The sequence below is a fragment of the Ptychodera flava genome, chromosome 16 (assembly GCF_041260155.1).
Source record: "Ptychodera flava strain L36383 chromosome 16, AS_Pfla_20210202, whole genome shotgun sequence".
Taxonomy (NCBI): Eukaryota; Metazoa; Hemichordata; class Enteropneusta; family Ptychoderidae; genus Ptychodera; species Ptychodera flava.
This window is the reverse complement of record NC_091943.1, coordinates 28,949,830-28,967,814: the sequence shown is the minus strand read 5'-3', so window position 1 is coordinate 28,967,814 and position 17,985 is coordinate 28,949,830. Positions and strand designations below refer to the sequence as shown.

At 37.5% G+C, this 17,985-nt stretch overlaps 1 protein-coding gene across 2 annotated transcripts; it reads right to left on the bottom strand.

Annotated features, from left to right (window-relative positions):
* Positions 1 to 1,876: 1,876 nt before the first annotated feature.
* Positions 1,877 to 16,557, bottom strand: LOC139114491 (uncharacterized). Of its 2 annotated transcripts, none has more exons than XM_070676261.1 (10): positions 16,279 to 16,557; positions 13,611 to 14,042; positions 12,369 to 12,431; positions 11,658 to 11,767; positions 10,176 to 10,460; positions 7,917 to 8,024; positions 7,091 to 7,126; positions 5,927 to 5,983; positions 4,827 to 4,907; positions 1,877 to 2,990 (listed from the first exon to the last, which is right to left on the bottom strand). In XM_070676261.1, the coding sequence occupies exons 1-10, from the start codon at positions 16,346 to 16,348 to the stop codon at positions 2,712 to 2,714; spliced, it is 1,521 nt and encodes a 506-aa protein (XP_070532362.1). In that variant the 5' UTR covers positions 16,349 to 16,557; the 3' UTR covers positions 1,877 to 2,711. The 2 variants fall into 2 exon arrangements, with proteins under 2 accessions (XP_070532362.1, XP_070532361.1); XM_070676260.1 differs by having other exon boundaries at positions 13,611 to 14,045; positions 16,279 to 16,551.
* Positions 16,558 to 17,985: the final 1,428 nt, after the last annotated feature.

Here is a 17,985-nt window from a genome sequence, read left to right as displayed (position 1 = left end):
AAGTTCATCTACATGGACAAATCGTGGTTTGAAAGTAAAATCATGAAAATAATGTCAAAAGTTCCAGTTCTTGGGGCTTTAATTGAAAACGACAAATCCCCCGCGTATCTAGGTACATAAATGATGAACATGTGATCGCTCGATGTGCCACCATATCTGTGCTTCAATTCAGTATAAAATATTATTCATTAATAACTACTCAGGCTTGATTGTATTTGGACTAGATGCTACTCCCTGTTCCCCTCTCTGTATTACAAATTATTTCTATATCGGCTTTAACTGATTTCTGATAACCGATGGTTTAAGTACGAATAATGGCGACAGATCCCATTCCGGGGCTTCCGAAATTGACAATTGTCATTGAAGTGAGACTTGATGAAGAACGCTAAATACAAAGAAGAAATTTTATCGCCAAAGATACACCGAGACTACTTGATCCATACATGTGCCTGATTGTTCATTCAAATGCAAATATTATTTTTTTTAATTTCCTAATACATACACTCATTACATATTTTGGTCATGTAATAACGAACAAACAAGAGTCATGTATTGTTCAATTTTGGTGATTAAATTCGAAAATATAAATTTTTAACCATCGAAAACCAGAAATTTTAGGCAAAACGGTGGTTTTCAAAAGTGCAATACGAAAGTTAAGAATCGAAGGGTTTTAAAAGAGGGTTGGTCGGGTTACAGGAAAGTACGAGTTTCTTACAATCTATTTTACTTCTCTCAAACGTCTGCGTATGCGACTGCGTTTTCATGTTGAATGTCCAAGCCTGTTTTGTGAAACTACATGTACACGTGAAATTATTTTGGGTATATGATTTTAAAGTGAACATCAAAAATTACTGCTAGTCCGGGAAAAATGTAAGTCTGTATAGCGAGAAACAGGTGTTTGCCGAAGAACTGCTTTGCCAAGATTTAAAATATCAGGAATATTTTAACTTGAAAATGTAACGGAACTTACACGATTCAGGAAATTGTTCTATCGTACGCTGGGTAAAATTATTCTACAACGAATTCACCGTGTGTACTACTTTTGTCTGCAACGCCTCCACACATAACATGAAGAGGCGCCAGGAAAGCAGAAATGTCCGGCAAACTAACGACTGAAAACTAAAGACCGTTGTACCTCTACGTAGGATTTCAATCAGCTTGGCCAGGGAAGTGTGGTTGGGACCAGTGACTTTAATTATAACTTTCTCTCAATTGTGTGTTCAGATTCCTCTTTTTCGTCTCAAAAGGAAAAGATCGGCAAAATGTTTTAAATGTAAATAAATTCCAATTTTTGCATTGAAATATGAAACTTCATGCCTTTATTGTTGTATCTGGCGCTAGCATATTATACATTCTGCCACCGGCTGTTTCTTCTGGTCATATATGGACCTTTCATCTCACCCTCTTTGATTCCTGCGACGTCGGAAAGGCATCTTGCAGTGTTCATTTACATATTCTCGACATCTATTCTTCTCTACTACAGTGTTTTTTAATTTTGAATAAGTACTGACACGCTGGTTCAAACATGTTCTTAATAAAATTTCTTTGTAGAAACCCAGTTACCTGAATGCAAGATGTATCTAGTTTGTGTTTTGTGAAAGAAAAGATGGTCAGGTTATATAGATTTGCCTAAAATCTACGATGTTATAAAATTTATATTTTGTATTAGGGCCTACAGACAGAGAACGAAAACTAAGCATTCAAGCCCGACCAACAATAGACGACACCTTTCATATGAGTTGCTGATATATTGTTGTTGTCTTCACGTGCTAGTGTTTTTACCTGTCTCTTTTTGTAGACCTGTACGAAATAAGTGCAAAGGATTGTCAAACAAGGTTAGGTGAATATTACTACAAAAGACACGGGTACAGTGTAATCTATTTATTGATGATTTATTAATGATCAATGAAATAATCGATTCATTTCACATTATAAAAATTTAGTAACAATTCCCCATAAAAACGATTCCTACTTCATTACTGGCAACCACTTCACACAAATCTCCATCAATAAAGCTGTAAAACAGATTTGCAAACGAAAGATCTTCAAATAACCGACTGGTGTCATATGATATACAGCGAGCAGAAATTAACCTCCTTTTCTTGTTACCCACCACACCACTATCATTTACAAACGATATTACTTATTTTTTTGTGAAATTATTCTAAGATTTGAATCGCACCTTAGTAATCGATACATTCTCTTTAAAAACAATACCTGAAGAAGAGCAAAATGTCTTGTTTTATTTTTGTTTAATAGAAGACAATTTTTCCGCAGATTTAAAATTGTTGTGAACAGAAGCCGCTATTTGGGGTTCAAAGTAAATAATAAAACAAAAGGATGACAATTACCCTAATTAATTTAGTGGATAACATTACGATGTGGAGTTAAATCATTGATTTCTCCTCGACTTTGTATAGAGAGGCTAGCCACATAGATGATCACCCAAAGTTGATGTAGGCATAGATTCGATATAAACAATGTAACAACACAATGTAAAATCTAGATGTCATATGTGTAGATGTGGGGCAGTCCTAGAGTGATGTCAGATGATATTACGGTATACAAAAAATCATTAATGATTTGAAGAGTCTAAGGAATAGGATTCTGAAGACAATATTTCCCACTCCATAGCTAGAAAAGTACTGCATAAGAAATTACATATTTGTGCCTCCTGCAGTGAAAGATTGATGTAGGTGCACATAGTACTTTCACATCATTGCGCTAAATGATTGATACGAAAACAACCCCCACGAACTGTCGTTAAAAGTCAGTCTGAAAATGTCGCTGTAGACCTGACGCTTGAAAAGACTAATGTCGGGACTTCTGTCGGTGTGTGGTTTGTTGAAGAAGAGTTCGTCAACCAGCTGGCACAAGCACGGACCCTGAGGCGAGTGTCGCTGTCCTGTCGACGGATTGATCAGACGTCTTCGAAGTTGCTGATAGACATAGATACCGGCTACCTCGGACAGGTACCTCTTTGCAAGTTTCTGAAGGGAAAATATGATATACGGCGATGAAAAACATTTGGTCATTCAACATCAACATTGCGTCGTTTTTGATAAAACTAGAAGAAGCGGTTATTATGGTGGTGACTATCTTGTTATTTAATCGTTTGTTGTCTTGTCGGTGTTGTCTTGACTTTGTTTGTCACCGATAGCTAGCCTAGCTTGCTAACCGTTATCTTATGCCTGAGACAACCAAACGTTCACACGTACACTTTAAAGTTGAAGAAGATTCATTAGAGAGGTTCGGCTACACGTTTTACGTGAACGTGAACGCGTAGAATCCACGTTGGCGTTGACGTACACGTTCGCGTGCAAAAGTCCGTTTGGCTACGCATTACGCCAACCGTTCTTGTGGCACGCGCAAGAAATGATTCGGCCCGGCTTGGGTCCGCGTAGTCTGTTTCCGCATCACAGGGATAGCTCAATGGTTTGCCCGTATGCCGCAAATCGACGAAGAAATTGCACATAAAAATAACGAAAATACATGAATATCTTTGAGGATGTCACTATCATATATCCAACTAACAACTGCATGAATGATTCACAGTTTTTATTATGTTTTGATACCTAAAGATGAGAATAAATTTACACGTTTACAAATTACGTGAAAACAGCTGTCTCCACGTAAATACGCGACGCCGGCTCCGTGTACGTGAAGAACGTACGCACAAGTCGATGACATCATCGCAGAAATTCGTGACGTTACGCGTTCACGTTCGCGTAAAACGTGTAGCCGAACCTCTCTAATATTAAGATACCGGTACTGTATCGAACTAAATACAGATATACAACGTCATGTTACATGTTACAATGTATCATCACCACCACCACCGCAATCATCATCATAATGTTTGTATTTGCTTCTTGTCCATTCAATACATTATTTAGAGGTTATGAACGGCAAGCGAGGGTATTTGGTTGCGGATATAAGACCTCTGGGGTGAAAATTAGCATATTTGGCGGGAAATAATCACCGAGCGAAGCGAGGTGATTATTTCACCCAAATATGCTAATTTTCACCCCGGAGGTCTTATATCCGCAACCAAATACCCGAGCGCACCGTTTATAACCTCATTATAATATGTTGAAGTTAAAACAAGTGGACAATTTCGTTATTTAGGGCCGAAGTTGGAATGACAGTTCAGGAGCGCCCAGCCTCATACAAACTCTAAAAAAGAACGTTTGAGAACGCGCGCGCGTGCACAGTTGCATTCATAAACTACGGTTACGCAACGCATCGATATCGCGATTAGACATCGAACTTGAAGAATTTTTTTTAAAAAAAAACGCTCATAAAAATTTAAAAAATTGTGATCTTGTTACACAGACTCCGCTGCTTACAGAAACTCTTCATATTTTGGTTCGTCAAGCTGCACTAGCCTAAAATTTAACGATCAAAGACAATCTGAAGCCATAGACCAATCTCCACCGCAGAGTTCTTATCGGCGTGTCTTTCCCACAATTCCTTGCGCGCGATAAGAACTCTGGTTCGAGAGTGGCCATAGACTTGTTCGACATTACATACGGCGCGTTGAACTCTCAAGTTGGCATTCGAAATTTGCGCGAGCTCAAAAAAGTTACGCGGCGCGCAGGTCTTCTTCTTGAGAATATAAACCCCGGCTCCAGCCAATCAGATTGCCGGATTCCAGCCAAGCATATTATAATTACCATTGATGATATGCCAAAAGGTATATATCAAATCAAATACATGAAATACTCTAAAAGTGTGTTTATCGTTGGACATCAATGCATGCGGTTTAATAAATTCTCTCTTGGTGATAAAAAACCGCCAGCTGTATTGCTTATTGCTTTACTTACTTCAATGGTTGTGTCTTCTGAAGTCAAAGGTTCCATTTCATCAGATCCCTCTTCAACATTAGAATCAAAACATCTCCAGATCTATGAAATATAAATTGTAAACTTGTTTTTTTTAATATGATATTATTATTTATTTAATTAACATTTGCTCATTTTTCGTTACACCACTCAAAACTGTTTACGGAAATATACAACATTGTAAGCATTGATACAGATTACATAGTGCTCATTTTCTTTGTCTGTGCCCAATACATTATAGGGAAATACTCGGAGAGTAAGTTTTAATGTAGTCACATGTATTTATATATAATATGATCGACGTCCGGGGCCTATTTGATATACCAAAGAATCAAATTCATTACTTCCAAGGAATCGATATTGGGCAAAGAGTGTCTTCATTAGCTTGATACCCAATAAAGTTGGATATTAATGATAGCGAAATGTTCATTATTTTAGCATTAACAATTCTTTCGCTTCGGAAAGTTCGTTTGATTTTCTATTACGCTAAACCGGCCACCAATAATAGTTTTGTTAATATTACTCTATTATATAACCGTGCCCTGTCAGTCGCATATCAATTGGTCGAGTTGACCCACGTGACGCGTGACTGACCATAAAAACACAGTAATGGTTTGTTTATATGCCCGTGAATAAGAATATGGTTAACATCATAACTTTTATAGCTAACACGTAAACTGTGATTTGTACAAGGTCATAATCGATAATAAATTAAAATTGAACACTTGTGGGCCAAGTTTAAACACTTTTTCCCGAAAAATCTCCAGGTTTGCACAAGTTTTACAGCGCGTGACAGTGCGTCGCGCTCAATGACAAGTTCTTCGGCCCGTTGTCTTTCGCGTTGGGAATTTTTTGTAAATTTTGATGGTTTCCTTGGGTTCACTGATAATATAATGGAAATAAAAGACTCCGCCCTGAGGAAAGCCAAAATTAACAGGCTCGGCAAGCTTCGCCAGTCAATTTTTGGCTTCCCTCTCGCCCTTGCCAATAAATAAACGTTCATGGTCAGGGTGTCGCCCGTATTTCTATATTATTCCACTTATGCGTAGAAATAGTCAAGTCATCTTGACTTTGAAACTTACCGTCTTTCTCCTTTGTCCACTTTTCAAGTGTTCTCTTAGGTAATTTTCGATATATGCCTTTAAATAAACGAATAAGCATATTTTTAAGAAATAGAGTTCCTTCCTATGTTTCACACAAAATATATTGTAATTACTAGAGGTAAATTGGTCTACCATGCATGACTTCGTTAAAAGAAGCATGCTTTTGAAATTGCTTTCCACCAACCGAATGGTCAGAGCAGGAGTAGCCATAACCGTCATGATTCCACTAGCGATGGCGATATAAGTCCTGATTATAACTAGTGAGACCAGGCATTTCTTCAGATAGTATACCTTGAGAACAATGCATACAATCTATCCAGATACAGACGAAAGGCCTCATTATCTGTGACCAATCACGGTTACCATTATATGTAACCAAAGCATTCATTCGAGAAAACACCTCAGGAGGGTAACGTATTTCTTGCTCGTTTTTCCATACTCTGACATAAGTAATATTATTTGGTAAGTTGGAGGGAAAATGCTTGTAACTTATGATAAATCTTTCGTCATTTTGTCTCCTGATCCCTAAAGTATTTTGAAATATGATATATCAAGCTCGCCAATATAGTACGCGTACGTTGTGTAAAATTTGCAGTGGTCTTGTTGACAGGAAATGCTTGCCCGGACTAAAATAAAATTCAGATGACAGCAATAACAATAATAACATAAAGGCATGTCGACCAGTTAAACACTAAGTATTTGATACCGCTTTGAGAGTAGACGATCTACTACTGAAATAACAAAAATAATGGAAAATAAATCATATCGACATTTACAGTGGATAGAGAAATTTCACGGGACGATTAAAAAAGAGTGCACATGTACCAAAGTGACAACAGAATTTCAACTAGGAATGAATCTATCTATCTATCTATCTATCTATCTATCTATCTATCTATCTATCTATCTATCTATCTATCTATCTATCTATCTATCTATAAAGAAGAGTGAAGGAGATAGAGTGTATTCGCGCGTTTCAGATGGAGTAGATACAAAGAATGATGACTTTTGAGTACAAATATCCAGGCAGGGACTATTGATCAAGCTAGCAAGAGTATCGGAGAAAATACATCTGATCTAAAGACTTTGAATTTTATGATAGATGTTCATGATGTGTAATTGTCCGTATATCTTCATACTTACCTGACAGCTTTTTGTCCGAAAGTGAAAGAAGGCGAGCTGGTATTTGAATTAAAGAAAACGGAAACAAGCCAGACTAATTTGCCAAAGACTACCCAGCATACTTTTCGGTAACAGCCGTCCTTGGCAACAAAGTAATGTGCGTGACTACTCCATAATGGAATTCTTGTAAGTATGCCAAAGCAAAGGAAAAAATATGAGCGATTTTCCGGAAAGCACGAACACCCTGTGTTAAAAATTCCGATTTTTCTGTGCATTTGCATAACAGCATGATGCCAACACCAAATTCTCTGTACCCAAAATATGATTTTGCCATCTAAGTGAGTCATATTTCCAAAATGGCGGATTTTTGAAGGTAAAACACATAAGATTACAGAAGCAAAAGGGAAAGTTCAGATCCCACAGTAATTGAAGGCAAGACATGTCCAAATACATGAAAAATTGAATGAGTTAAGCTAGTTTCACGAACAAACATAATTCTATGCCATGACCGCGATGAAATTTGTCTTAAAAGTATTTATGAGATCACTATATCACTATCTCAAACTCTCGTTGTGGTGAAAAGTCAACTTTTTACCCACAATGCATTTCAATATCGTGTAGTTTGCTTCTTAGCACAAGCCAAAAGTTATTTACAATAAGGGAGCAAGAATTTTATGGCATTATTATAGTGACCCGATAGATAGAAAATAGGTTCCTGACCAACCTACCCTATTCAACGGGGGCATGGTACAGGACACACAAAGAGGTCTTCATATCAGTCTTAGACAATCCTCCCTGGCATTCTAATTTATCATATTTACCAAATAAACACTTATATAAAGGATACCTCTCTACGGCCTGTAAAGTAGTTGGTTGTCCCAAGTCCAAATAGTACGTCATGATCAATGAGTACGGAATTTGAAGCTCGCATTGCTGTCGTTAAATAAACACTTAGCTGCAGATTGAAATTGACAGAAAACGTTGACTTCTCAAGATCGAACCCAAAAAGACGTTTCTAGCTGTGGAATCGTCATTAACCGAGTACTGCTCGAGGGTAACAAGACCAGACGAATTTGAAATATTGTGACGAAATGGTTTGTAATTCTAAACATGTCATTCTGACGTATTTCAACAGACCAAAATTGAATTTTAGGCGAGGTGTAACTTATAAGCAGACTCCTTCAAATAAAAATTCAAAACGTTCAGGCAGATACCAGATACCGAAAAACCTGACCCGACCAAGGTTGACCCGACACGACAGATGCTCCTTGTGCCGAGGAATGGAAAATCACTCTTTGGGCCCTCATGCTCCCACATTCACAAAACATGCATACAAGCGTTTAGTCCTTTGCACTATTATTGTATCAATACGACATAACATAATCATGCATTTATGTTGTGAATTTCACATTTCCAGTTCTTGTTTAATAGCAGTAAATCGTGCTGGGGTCTTTTTGTCTTTGGTTCACATGAAATTGCATGAAACGTTGACTGAAGTCCACGTCGGTTTTAGGAGGAGTTGGGTTGAACATGGGAGGGCTTTGAATGTTTTTGTCCCAGTTGGCCTTTGGCCGAAGTGTAATGATTTCTTTCTACTCTGACTGCTGTTTACCAATCTGTCATGCCTTATAGCATGAATGTGTGTGAAATGCGTCACAGTTTACAGTGAAAAACATACAGAACGTATTCAACAGGTATTTGTCTATGGTACATTTCCCCTGAAATATAATTTTGTGAATGGGCAACAGTAAAGTGTACAAAAGTAATTGAAACTGCAGTTTCCAAGTCCAGAAGTGCCTAATAGGCGAAATAATTTTTCCCTTATCTCTTTAAATAGAAGTGGTGACATATGCTGAAAATGCCTTGTTTTCATTTAGACGAAGTGGATAAGAGCATGGAAAATACAAAAATGGCTGTAGAGGGCGCTATTACATAAAATCGTTAATAACTACTTGAATATGTTCAAAGTGTACTGATTGGGGTAGACTTGAATGTTCCTGTAGCAGCGAGCAAGAGAATTGTTTTGGCAGTGGCAGGTTTTGTAGGAGATGACAATTATGGTAGTGAAATATATAGTCAAAGGACAGAAATTGACACATGCATGCATACATGCATGCATACGTACATACGAACATCCGTGCGTGCGTGCATGAATGAATGCATACACACATACATACATACATACATACATGCATGCATGCATGCATGCATGCATGCGTGCATGAATGCATACATACATACATACATACATACATACATACATACATACATACATACATACATACATACATACATACATACATACATACATACATACATACATACATACATACATACATACATACATACATACAACATACATACATACATACAAAGTAGGTCAATCAGCTGGTCTCTGAAAATAGCTCTAGGTGAATTTTGAGATCTGTAGCGATGATTACACTTCTGTCTCTCAAATGAAGAATGATAGACGAGTATACATATTTTTTGACTTTGTGGAGTGAAATTTAAGCCGCTGCATCACTCACAAATTTAAACAACTGTGTGGAGTAACCTTGATGGATCTCGCATGCTAACAGGATACGATAACGCATTCAAGACGCCTTGTGCCGCCGCCTCTTCACATTAGTGGTTCAGGATAATCCTACTACATACTGTAACTAAAAAATGTCTCAACGATCAGACGAGAAAGTACCTTGAATCGTAATTATTATTTGATCAGTTTTTCGTCATACTGACATAAACCCAATCACTTTAGCTGAGATGACTTTGTGTCTCGTCGATTTGAGACCGGGTTGGCCTCCTTTCAATGTGGTTTCCGGTTGGTTGGCCTGAACCGAGTTAAGCATAGATTAGGGTTGAGTTTAATATGAATAGACAAAACCTCAAAAAATCTTAAAGTGCTTAGATGACAGCAATTACAGTGGAATTTGATTGAGTGTCCGTTTTGCCTTGCAGAGCTCGACAAGTCTACATATTGCTTATCATAAGAAAAGTAAACATTTGCAACAAGTTGAGTCTTTGGTGTTAGATTACAGCGGGCGGCGAACGTTTCCTATATACTGTCTAGTCTACAATCACCACTGTCGTTTCAGCAGTTACTTACCAGTTCATAGAGTCCGAAGAAGACCATAAGATACAAAAGTAAGAGTATCACTCCAATAAAAGTAATTATGAACACAAAGGTCGTGAAGTGAGTGTTCTGTACTTCGCCAGCAAGGTTGGCACCAGTGTACCAGAAATATAATACGCAAACTAAAACAAGGAAGAACAGCATCAATAAAATTTCCATTGTATATATTGAAGTGTAGCACTTGATGCAGCAAATGCAACTGTTGAATCCAACCTCTTCCATTGCCCTCTTTACTTTTCCCCTGCTTTCATTGTCTATCTGTGAGAAGAGAAACGGTAGACTTTTAAGATCGGCAGACAGCCGGAAGTACGTAATCGAAATAATGGAGAAAGATGCTGACGTCAATCATAGGAGTACAAAATTGTTAAAGGGACAAAGTCCCTCGTTTTTTAGCTTTCTTCATAAATTTAACTGCTCGAATGATGTTAAAACAACTGGTCAACTGTGCACAACCTCAACTCTGCTTGCAGCCTGACAAACATTTAACGGTCAGTGCCAAAAAATCAAGTGCAACAATCCAAGTGTTACACCGCCAGTCACCATGCATGGCTGAACATACACTGTGACTGTTACATGAGTTTGGACCTCATGCAAGCTTTTGTGATGAAATCTTTGTTATACCTTTCATATAGATAAGGTAGCAGCTTTACCGTACATTGCGGCAATGTTGTTCTTTGTCACAGGAAAGCAAGTCGGAATAGGAACGATCCTTTTTGTCTAGAGGTTACAAAGGAAATAATCTCAGCTTTGTATTAAGCAAAGGGGTTATTTTTTACTTTTGCAGTTAAGTACCGTCGTCGTTTTCGCTTTGTCACTTTACAAGGAAAATGATTGTAACGCTTAACATTTCTATTATTTCTCTTCTGTGGAACCGATACATTTTCTCATCCTTCTCTGCTGTATGTTAAAGCACAAAGTACTGGCCATGCAAACGTGCTACATTGTGTGGGTGTATGTTATCGTGACAAATGAATGCTAGTCGGGACAGAAATTAAGCAGTCAACAATAACATTACACATGAATTATTTTATTACTTGCTCTGTGTACAAGCTGTGCACTGTTATTTTAATGAGACTTTGAAAGCAAAACAATACACCGTATTCAATAAATGAAACAAAATACTATTTGAAAACACATCAAAAGTTATAACTAGCGCAGCTCTGAACCTTTGAGTTCACTGCTATCAGCAGAAAATGTCATAAAAATTCATACTCACATGTTGCCAAATCGTGGCTGTTGGTTGCATTTCAAATTTGCTTACTGGTTTACTGAAACACGCATTTAACAACTGCTTATGTGTGATTCATCGCATAGGTAATCAAAACTATACATGAAAAGTATTAATCATAACTAAAATAATGGGAATAACATTGTTAGATCAATGTGACCATGAGCAGTCCAGAACGAGTTGCAATGTAAGGCAAACATTATAGAAAAAGTGCAGTGAAACATTACCTGTATTCCCTTGATGTTAAACTTATCGAATATGGAATCATAGTCATACCGCTCTCCACAGCAGTGGCCTCGAGACTCTACTTTGAGAACCATTTTCCCGTTGAACTGATCTGAAACGTAAACAGATGTGTCCGGTTAAAGGAATATCTTAAACTTTTAAAAATATTCGTTACTTATTGATCTGCATGGCAAATAATTCCCCTACTCTTTCCGCATAGGTATATTAAAATACAACATATTTGCCTTGCCAAAATTGCCTTTAAGTCCAGACTATAATTTGTTTAAGCAATAATGTACCCCGTCCTAGCTGACAATGGACGAAAGCAAACTTTGCAGAACATAATGTACTGGCCTTCGCCTCGTACACCATGTTGTTGCCTTGCCCCCAAATTACGCTGTGTAAAATTTGCTTTCGTCAGTGATGTAGAAATCATCTCGGACAACAATACTGGACAAACGGATACATTATCAATAATAGTCTGGGCGGATGAAGTAAACATCAGTAAATGTTAGATTAATTTTGTCCAGTAACAACGTTTGTACGGTAACACCTGATTTGTATTCCTGATTAGGTAAGAGAATGATCGAATTTATTTCGTTGAGGAAAGTGTGGTCAAAGTTTAATTTATTCACTTTCAAGGAGCAAACTACCCTAAACATTCAATTTACCTTGCTAATCATTAATTTTGTGTACATATGAGTGGTGATTACCTTGTTCTCGTCTCACATAAAATCTTTGTAATGATATGCAACTGTCTGCCTCGTCAAGGTCGCCTGTTCAATGGTGGATAGGAAAATGTGTCAGTTGCATGCGCAAAGGGTATACCAAGACACACACACTCACACATGTATGTATGTATGTATGTATGTATGTATGTATGTATGTATGTATGTATGTATGTATGTATGTATGTATGTATGTATGTATGTATGTATGTATGTATGTATGTATGTATGTATGTATGTATGTATGTATGTATGTATGTATGTATGTATGTATGTATGTGTATGTATGTATGTATGTATGTATGTATGTATGTATGTATGTATGTATGTATGTATGTATGTATGTATGTATGTATGTATGTGTGTGTGTGTGTGTGTGTAGGTGTGTGTGTATGTATGTATGTATGTATGTATGTATGTATGTATGTATGTATGTATGTATGTATGTATGTATGTATGTATGTATGTATGTATGTATGTATGAATGTATGTGTGTGTGTGTGTGTGTGTGTGTGTGTGTGTATGTTTGTATGTATGTATGTATGTGTGTGTGTGTGTGTGTGTCTGTGTGTGTGTTGTGTGTGTGTGTGTGTGTGTATGTATGTATGTATGTATGTATGTATGTATGTATGTATGTATGTATGTATGTATGTATGTATGTATGTATGTATGTATGTATGTATGTATGTATGTATGTATCTGAAGTAAGCGTTAATGTGCAAATTAATTAATCGGCCCCTCGTATACACACATAAAAAGTAACATAGATGAGAAAAGGGTCCCAAAGTTCTTAGCGTGCCACTTTCGTGTGCATGCATGCATACTTACGTACGTACGTACATACATACATACATACATACATACATACATACATACATACATACATACATACATACATACATACATACATACATACATACATACATACATACATACATACATACATACATACATACATACATACATACATACATACATACATACATACATACATACATACATTCTACAGAACATAGAATATAGAATGATAAAGATAATTAAGTAAACAGATACAGTTTGGTTTTATATTATAGTAATATTGCGGCTAAATGTTTTTGACGTGCTTTCGAAAATACCGTTTGTCTCTCACTCTGTGTGTGAGGACCTCAGATGTGCGATAATTAACACTTATTGTACACAAGAAACAAATTTCCAAGACGTTAGGGCCCTATATACTTTTGACAATACCTCGTGTTAGTGCGCCCATAAATTTTTCCCAAAACTCTATGTCGTCAACGTCGAGGTGAGTCCAAGGAGAGATGAAGTCCGGAATGTCTTCACCCCTTAGCAACACTGGAATCACTATCTTCTGCTCTCTGAACAAATGTTCACTCAGGGTAAGTTGTGCCTCGTATTTACATAATTGGCTGTTCAGGAAATCTGGTGACAGCACCAGAACTATCGTGTCGCATTCTCGAATCAAGCGTAGAATGTTGTCTGGAATCGATACTCCGCCTATGAAATCTGCGTCGCCGTGTTGGCAAACGAACTGGCCAAGCTTTTCCGCTGTTTCTTCCACCCAGCCCTTGTCATTGTTGTGGCAGAAAAAGGTGATAGCTTTACGATCACGGTTAGTCTCTTCCACCATGGCAACGTCTTCTGTAGCCGAATCTTCCGTTTCTGCTGAGAACGTAAGTTGTGAAAAAGGATAAAAGGAAATCTAAAAGCCTGTATTCGGTGCAATATAGACCTAGAATGGGTGTATTGCTTTTGAATACGAGTGTGCGTCAGTATACAGGCATTAGAAGACATCCTCTGTAAAACTAAAACAGTACCAAAAACGGTACGGTACGTTACTGACAAGATTTACATGTAATTTAACGATATTACTCATTTAGTGGTGACAATTTCTCTATCATTTAAAACGGAGTTTTGTGGGACGGCCTTCAAAATTCAAATTTTGAGAAAATGTGACAAAATCTAAAGTCGAATACGGATTTGAAACATGCTAAACTCATCTGCGTTTCTAGAAATGAAAAACAACGTAAATGTTGTGACATACAGTCATATTGATACGCTTGAATATTACATTTTCATCGCTGTTTCTGTTACTAGGCCGTCTAAATTACAAAAGCAATGTTCCAACTCTGCATGCTTATTCATATTTCATTCACAATGAGTTTACAAAAAGTATGTGGGCTTTATTCAGATACTTTTGGCCTTCCACTGAGGTCATTGTTTTTTCCTTTTCTCTCTGTTCGTCATGTCTTAAGTTTCGCTCCAATGTCGATAGCTTACGATATTTTCCTCAACTTCGCAAGAACGACTTACAGTTGCCGACTCTCAAGCCAACTAGTTGTACGACGAGTTAACGCGCGCTTCCCACCATTTGTCGCTAAATTTCATTAGGGACTGGTCAGTTTGTACGGCCTGGGGGGAGGGCGTCGGATTATTTTTTGCCGAAGTCAAAAAGTGGCTGAAACCCCTATTCCAACTTTCGAAAAAAGGCTGACCCCCCCCTATTCCAGCTTTCGAAAACAGGGTGACCCCGCTCCCCGCCGCGACAAAGGTAAAACCAAAGGTGGATAATTCAGTATATATATATATATATATATATATATATATATATATATATATATATATATATATATATATATATATATATATATATATATATATATATATATATATATATATATAATTTAAACATTATTCAGTCATTCTGTGTTTTAATGAAATTGTTGTCATGTCAGTTGTACGATAGGAACTTAAAAGTGTCAATTCTAAAGTTTGAATACAGTATTTTGAATGAGCTGTGAATGTACTCCACTCTTTTTATGCTTAAAGCAGATGTCCAGAACTGTTGTAAGAAAAATGTGATTGTGAAATATTAGTGCATGTTGCTTTCTAATACTGAATTCTCATAGAGGAAACAGAAAAGTATCAGGAACTTTTCATGCTTTTCATATGAACTGCAGATTTCATAATGATCAGTACACTTTGCAAAACAGACTTTCAATTTACAGACATCAAGATGTATCTGACATAATAATTCTGATATATTAATTTACTGCGGTCGAAGGGCGCGCCGAAAAATATTAAACATCCAGATATCTCTAATATATATACATATCTGATATATGAAAGTCATGCAGCTAAAAGGCATGCTGAAAATTTTAAACATACAAGTATGTCAGATATATGTACATATATATATATATATATATATATATATATATATATATATATATATATATATGTCTGATATATTAAAGTTTTGCACTAGGGCGGGGCTCTGAAAAAATGTCTTATTATTATTAAAGTTATGCGCCCGAAGGGCGCGCCGAAAAATGCAACTGAATGATGAAATTTGTGGCTGGCACAATGCATTTTTCGCAAGTATGAGCCATGTCGAAATTAAAAAACACACTGATCCCCCCCATTGGGCATTTCAAAAACATGGTGACCCCCTACCACCAAAGTCAAAAACAGGGTGACCCCCCCCATGAATCCACCGGCCACCCAGGCCGGGGAAACTGACCAGTCCCTTAACTCCGTGCGATAGCAGACCCTGTCATTGTTAGGCCTACTGTGCCCTTAATTAATACCAATACTAATATAGCTTGTTCAACTTGAGCTTTCATGTCTATGGCCGAGTGGAGAGTGGTTGATTCTGTAAACATGACAGGATGACAGCTGACCCTTTGACTATTACCCCAAGGTTGTACGAGCGGTTCACGTGACGTGTATTTCCAGGGAGGTCGTCAGGGGTATTGTTGACTGTGTTCATTTTGGATCTACAACTTAAAATACCTAACCTATTTGTACCTATTTTTGACCTTGCACTTAAAAGTGCCTGTTTTCGAAATAACAGACGCCGATAAAAAAGGTTGACAGGACAACTTAAATTTGTTACCTTTGTTCCTGGTACTTTCACTTTCCGCTGAAGCAACCTCATTCTCGATAGTGAATTCAGTGGCGGCCATTTTGACGAGGACGACAAAGAACCCTGCCTTTTCGCTGATTCTCTGCAAACCAAAGGATGTCTTTCGGGAAAGGAGCGTTTCCTGAACGCTTTATCAGTGCCAAGGCTACGGTACTGACAGACACCAAATTTTTGTCAACAAGCTACCAGAAGTACCCTGGCGAAGTATTCCTCACGAAACAGTATTGCTGGGGCATGCGTGGCAAAGTTCAAAGTTCAAATCTAATTCACATTGACTGCCTTATAACCTTATGTTGTTTGTTACCAGTATGTCATGTAATTGTGCAAGAATGAGGCGGGCATGACGATAGAAACGTTCATATGGCCACGCGTCCCGGTGCCCGAGGATTGGAATATTTGATTGGTTTAAGAGCGGTTAACAGAAATACATGACTTAGGGAGCCGTCATTACCTACGGCCTGGGGGTCGGAGGAATTTCTTGGGAAACTCCGAAATTTCGAGTACCCCTCAGCCAACCATGATGAATTTTATTACTCCCCTCTCTAACTCAGAAATTTTGACTGACCCCTCCCCACTCAGAAAAGTCATACATGTATTTGTGAAATGTACAAAAACACACCAATAGTAAAGACCTTTCAAATCCTGATGTACCGTGCTATCGATTGTCTCATGACGGTTGAAAAGATAAAACCAACAAAATGAAATTGAAAGTCACAACAAAATACAGAAATAAAAGCTCATGCTATAACCAGTATCCAACAATATTGTATTGTTTAATTTGGATTGGTAACATGACAGGGTTTTTACCAGGATATCTGACTGGGCAGAATTTGAAAGTACAGCGGGGAGAACACATCGAGAGGCTGACGGAGAAAGTGTCAGAGGCGGGTGTCCCCTATCTTGCGTGGAAAATTTTGAGAAATCGATGTGTGCAACGGTGCAGTCTTGTGCAATCTGAGAGGTGCTTTTTTACAGTTAGATCATCCCAAGGGGAAAGCATGCGAGGGGGTTCCCTTCTGGCATAGAAAGTTTTGAGAAATTTATATGTGTAATGGTGCAATCTGAGAGGTGTTTCAAGTAATTTTGCACTCGGTAAAATTGTTTGAAATTGAAATTAGGCCTACGCACTGATATTTTTATTACATTTTTTGCAGCAGTGTTTGAGTCACAATATTCAACAACCAAACAATTTTGTGAAAAAAAATTCTCAGCTTGTAAGAGATTGAAGACCACAAAATATGCAGGAATGGAAAATCTGTGACCTTATTGTGCCATTTCTCCAGCTGCCAGATTCAAATGAAAAACCTGAATCGGTATGGTTAAATGCCAAAATGGCAATTCAATTTAAAATATGTTTTTGTGATATTAAAGGGTGAATTCACAACAGCTCAGTTTTGTCAAAGATCCTGCGAAAAAATTGAGAAATCGATGTGTGCAATGGTGCAGCCTGTGTTTTTACTGGTAAAACTCTCCACATCTTAAGCAACCACTCTCGAAGGTTTCAGTTTTTTGAGTGACACCCCTCACATTCCTCCGAACCCCTCCAAAGCCGTAAATAATGACGGCTCCCTTAATACCACTGTTAACTTCAAGATGTAAGATAGAACACAGACGCTTGGAGTTGCAAATGTGGTATACACAAAAAATGAACACATATGTATGTATGTATGTATGTAT

Coding starts and splice junctions, on each gene's coding strand:
- LOC139114491 (XM_070676260.1), bottom strand. CDS start 16,348: ATGGCCGCCACTGAATTCACTATCGAGAATGAGGTTGCTTCAGCGGAA. Junction 12,432..13,610: donor TATGGGCGCACTAACACGAG/GTATTGTCAAAA, acceptor ACCATTGAACAG/GCGACCTTGACGAGGCAGAC. Junction 10,461..11,657: donor TTAACATCAAGGGAATACAG/GTAATGTTTCAC, acceptor CTCTTCTCACAG/ATAGACAATGAAAGCAGGGG.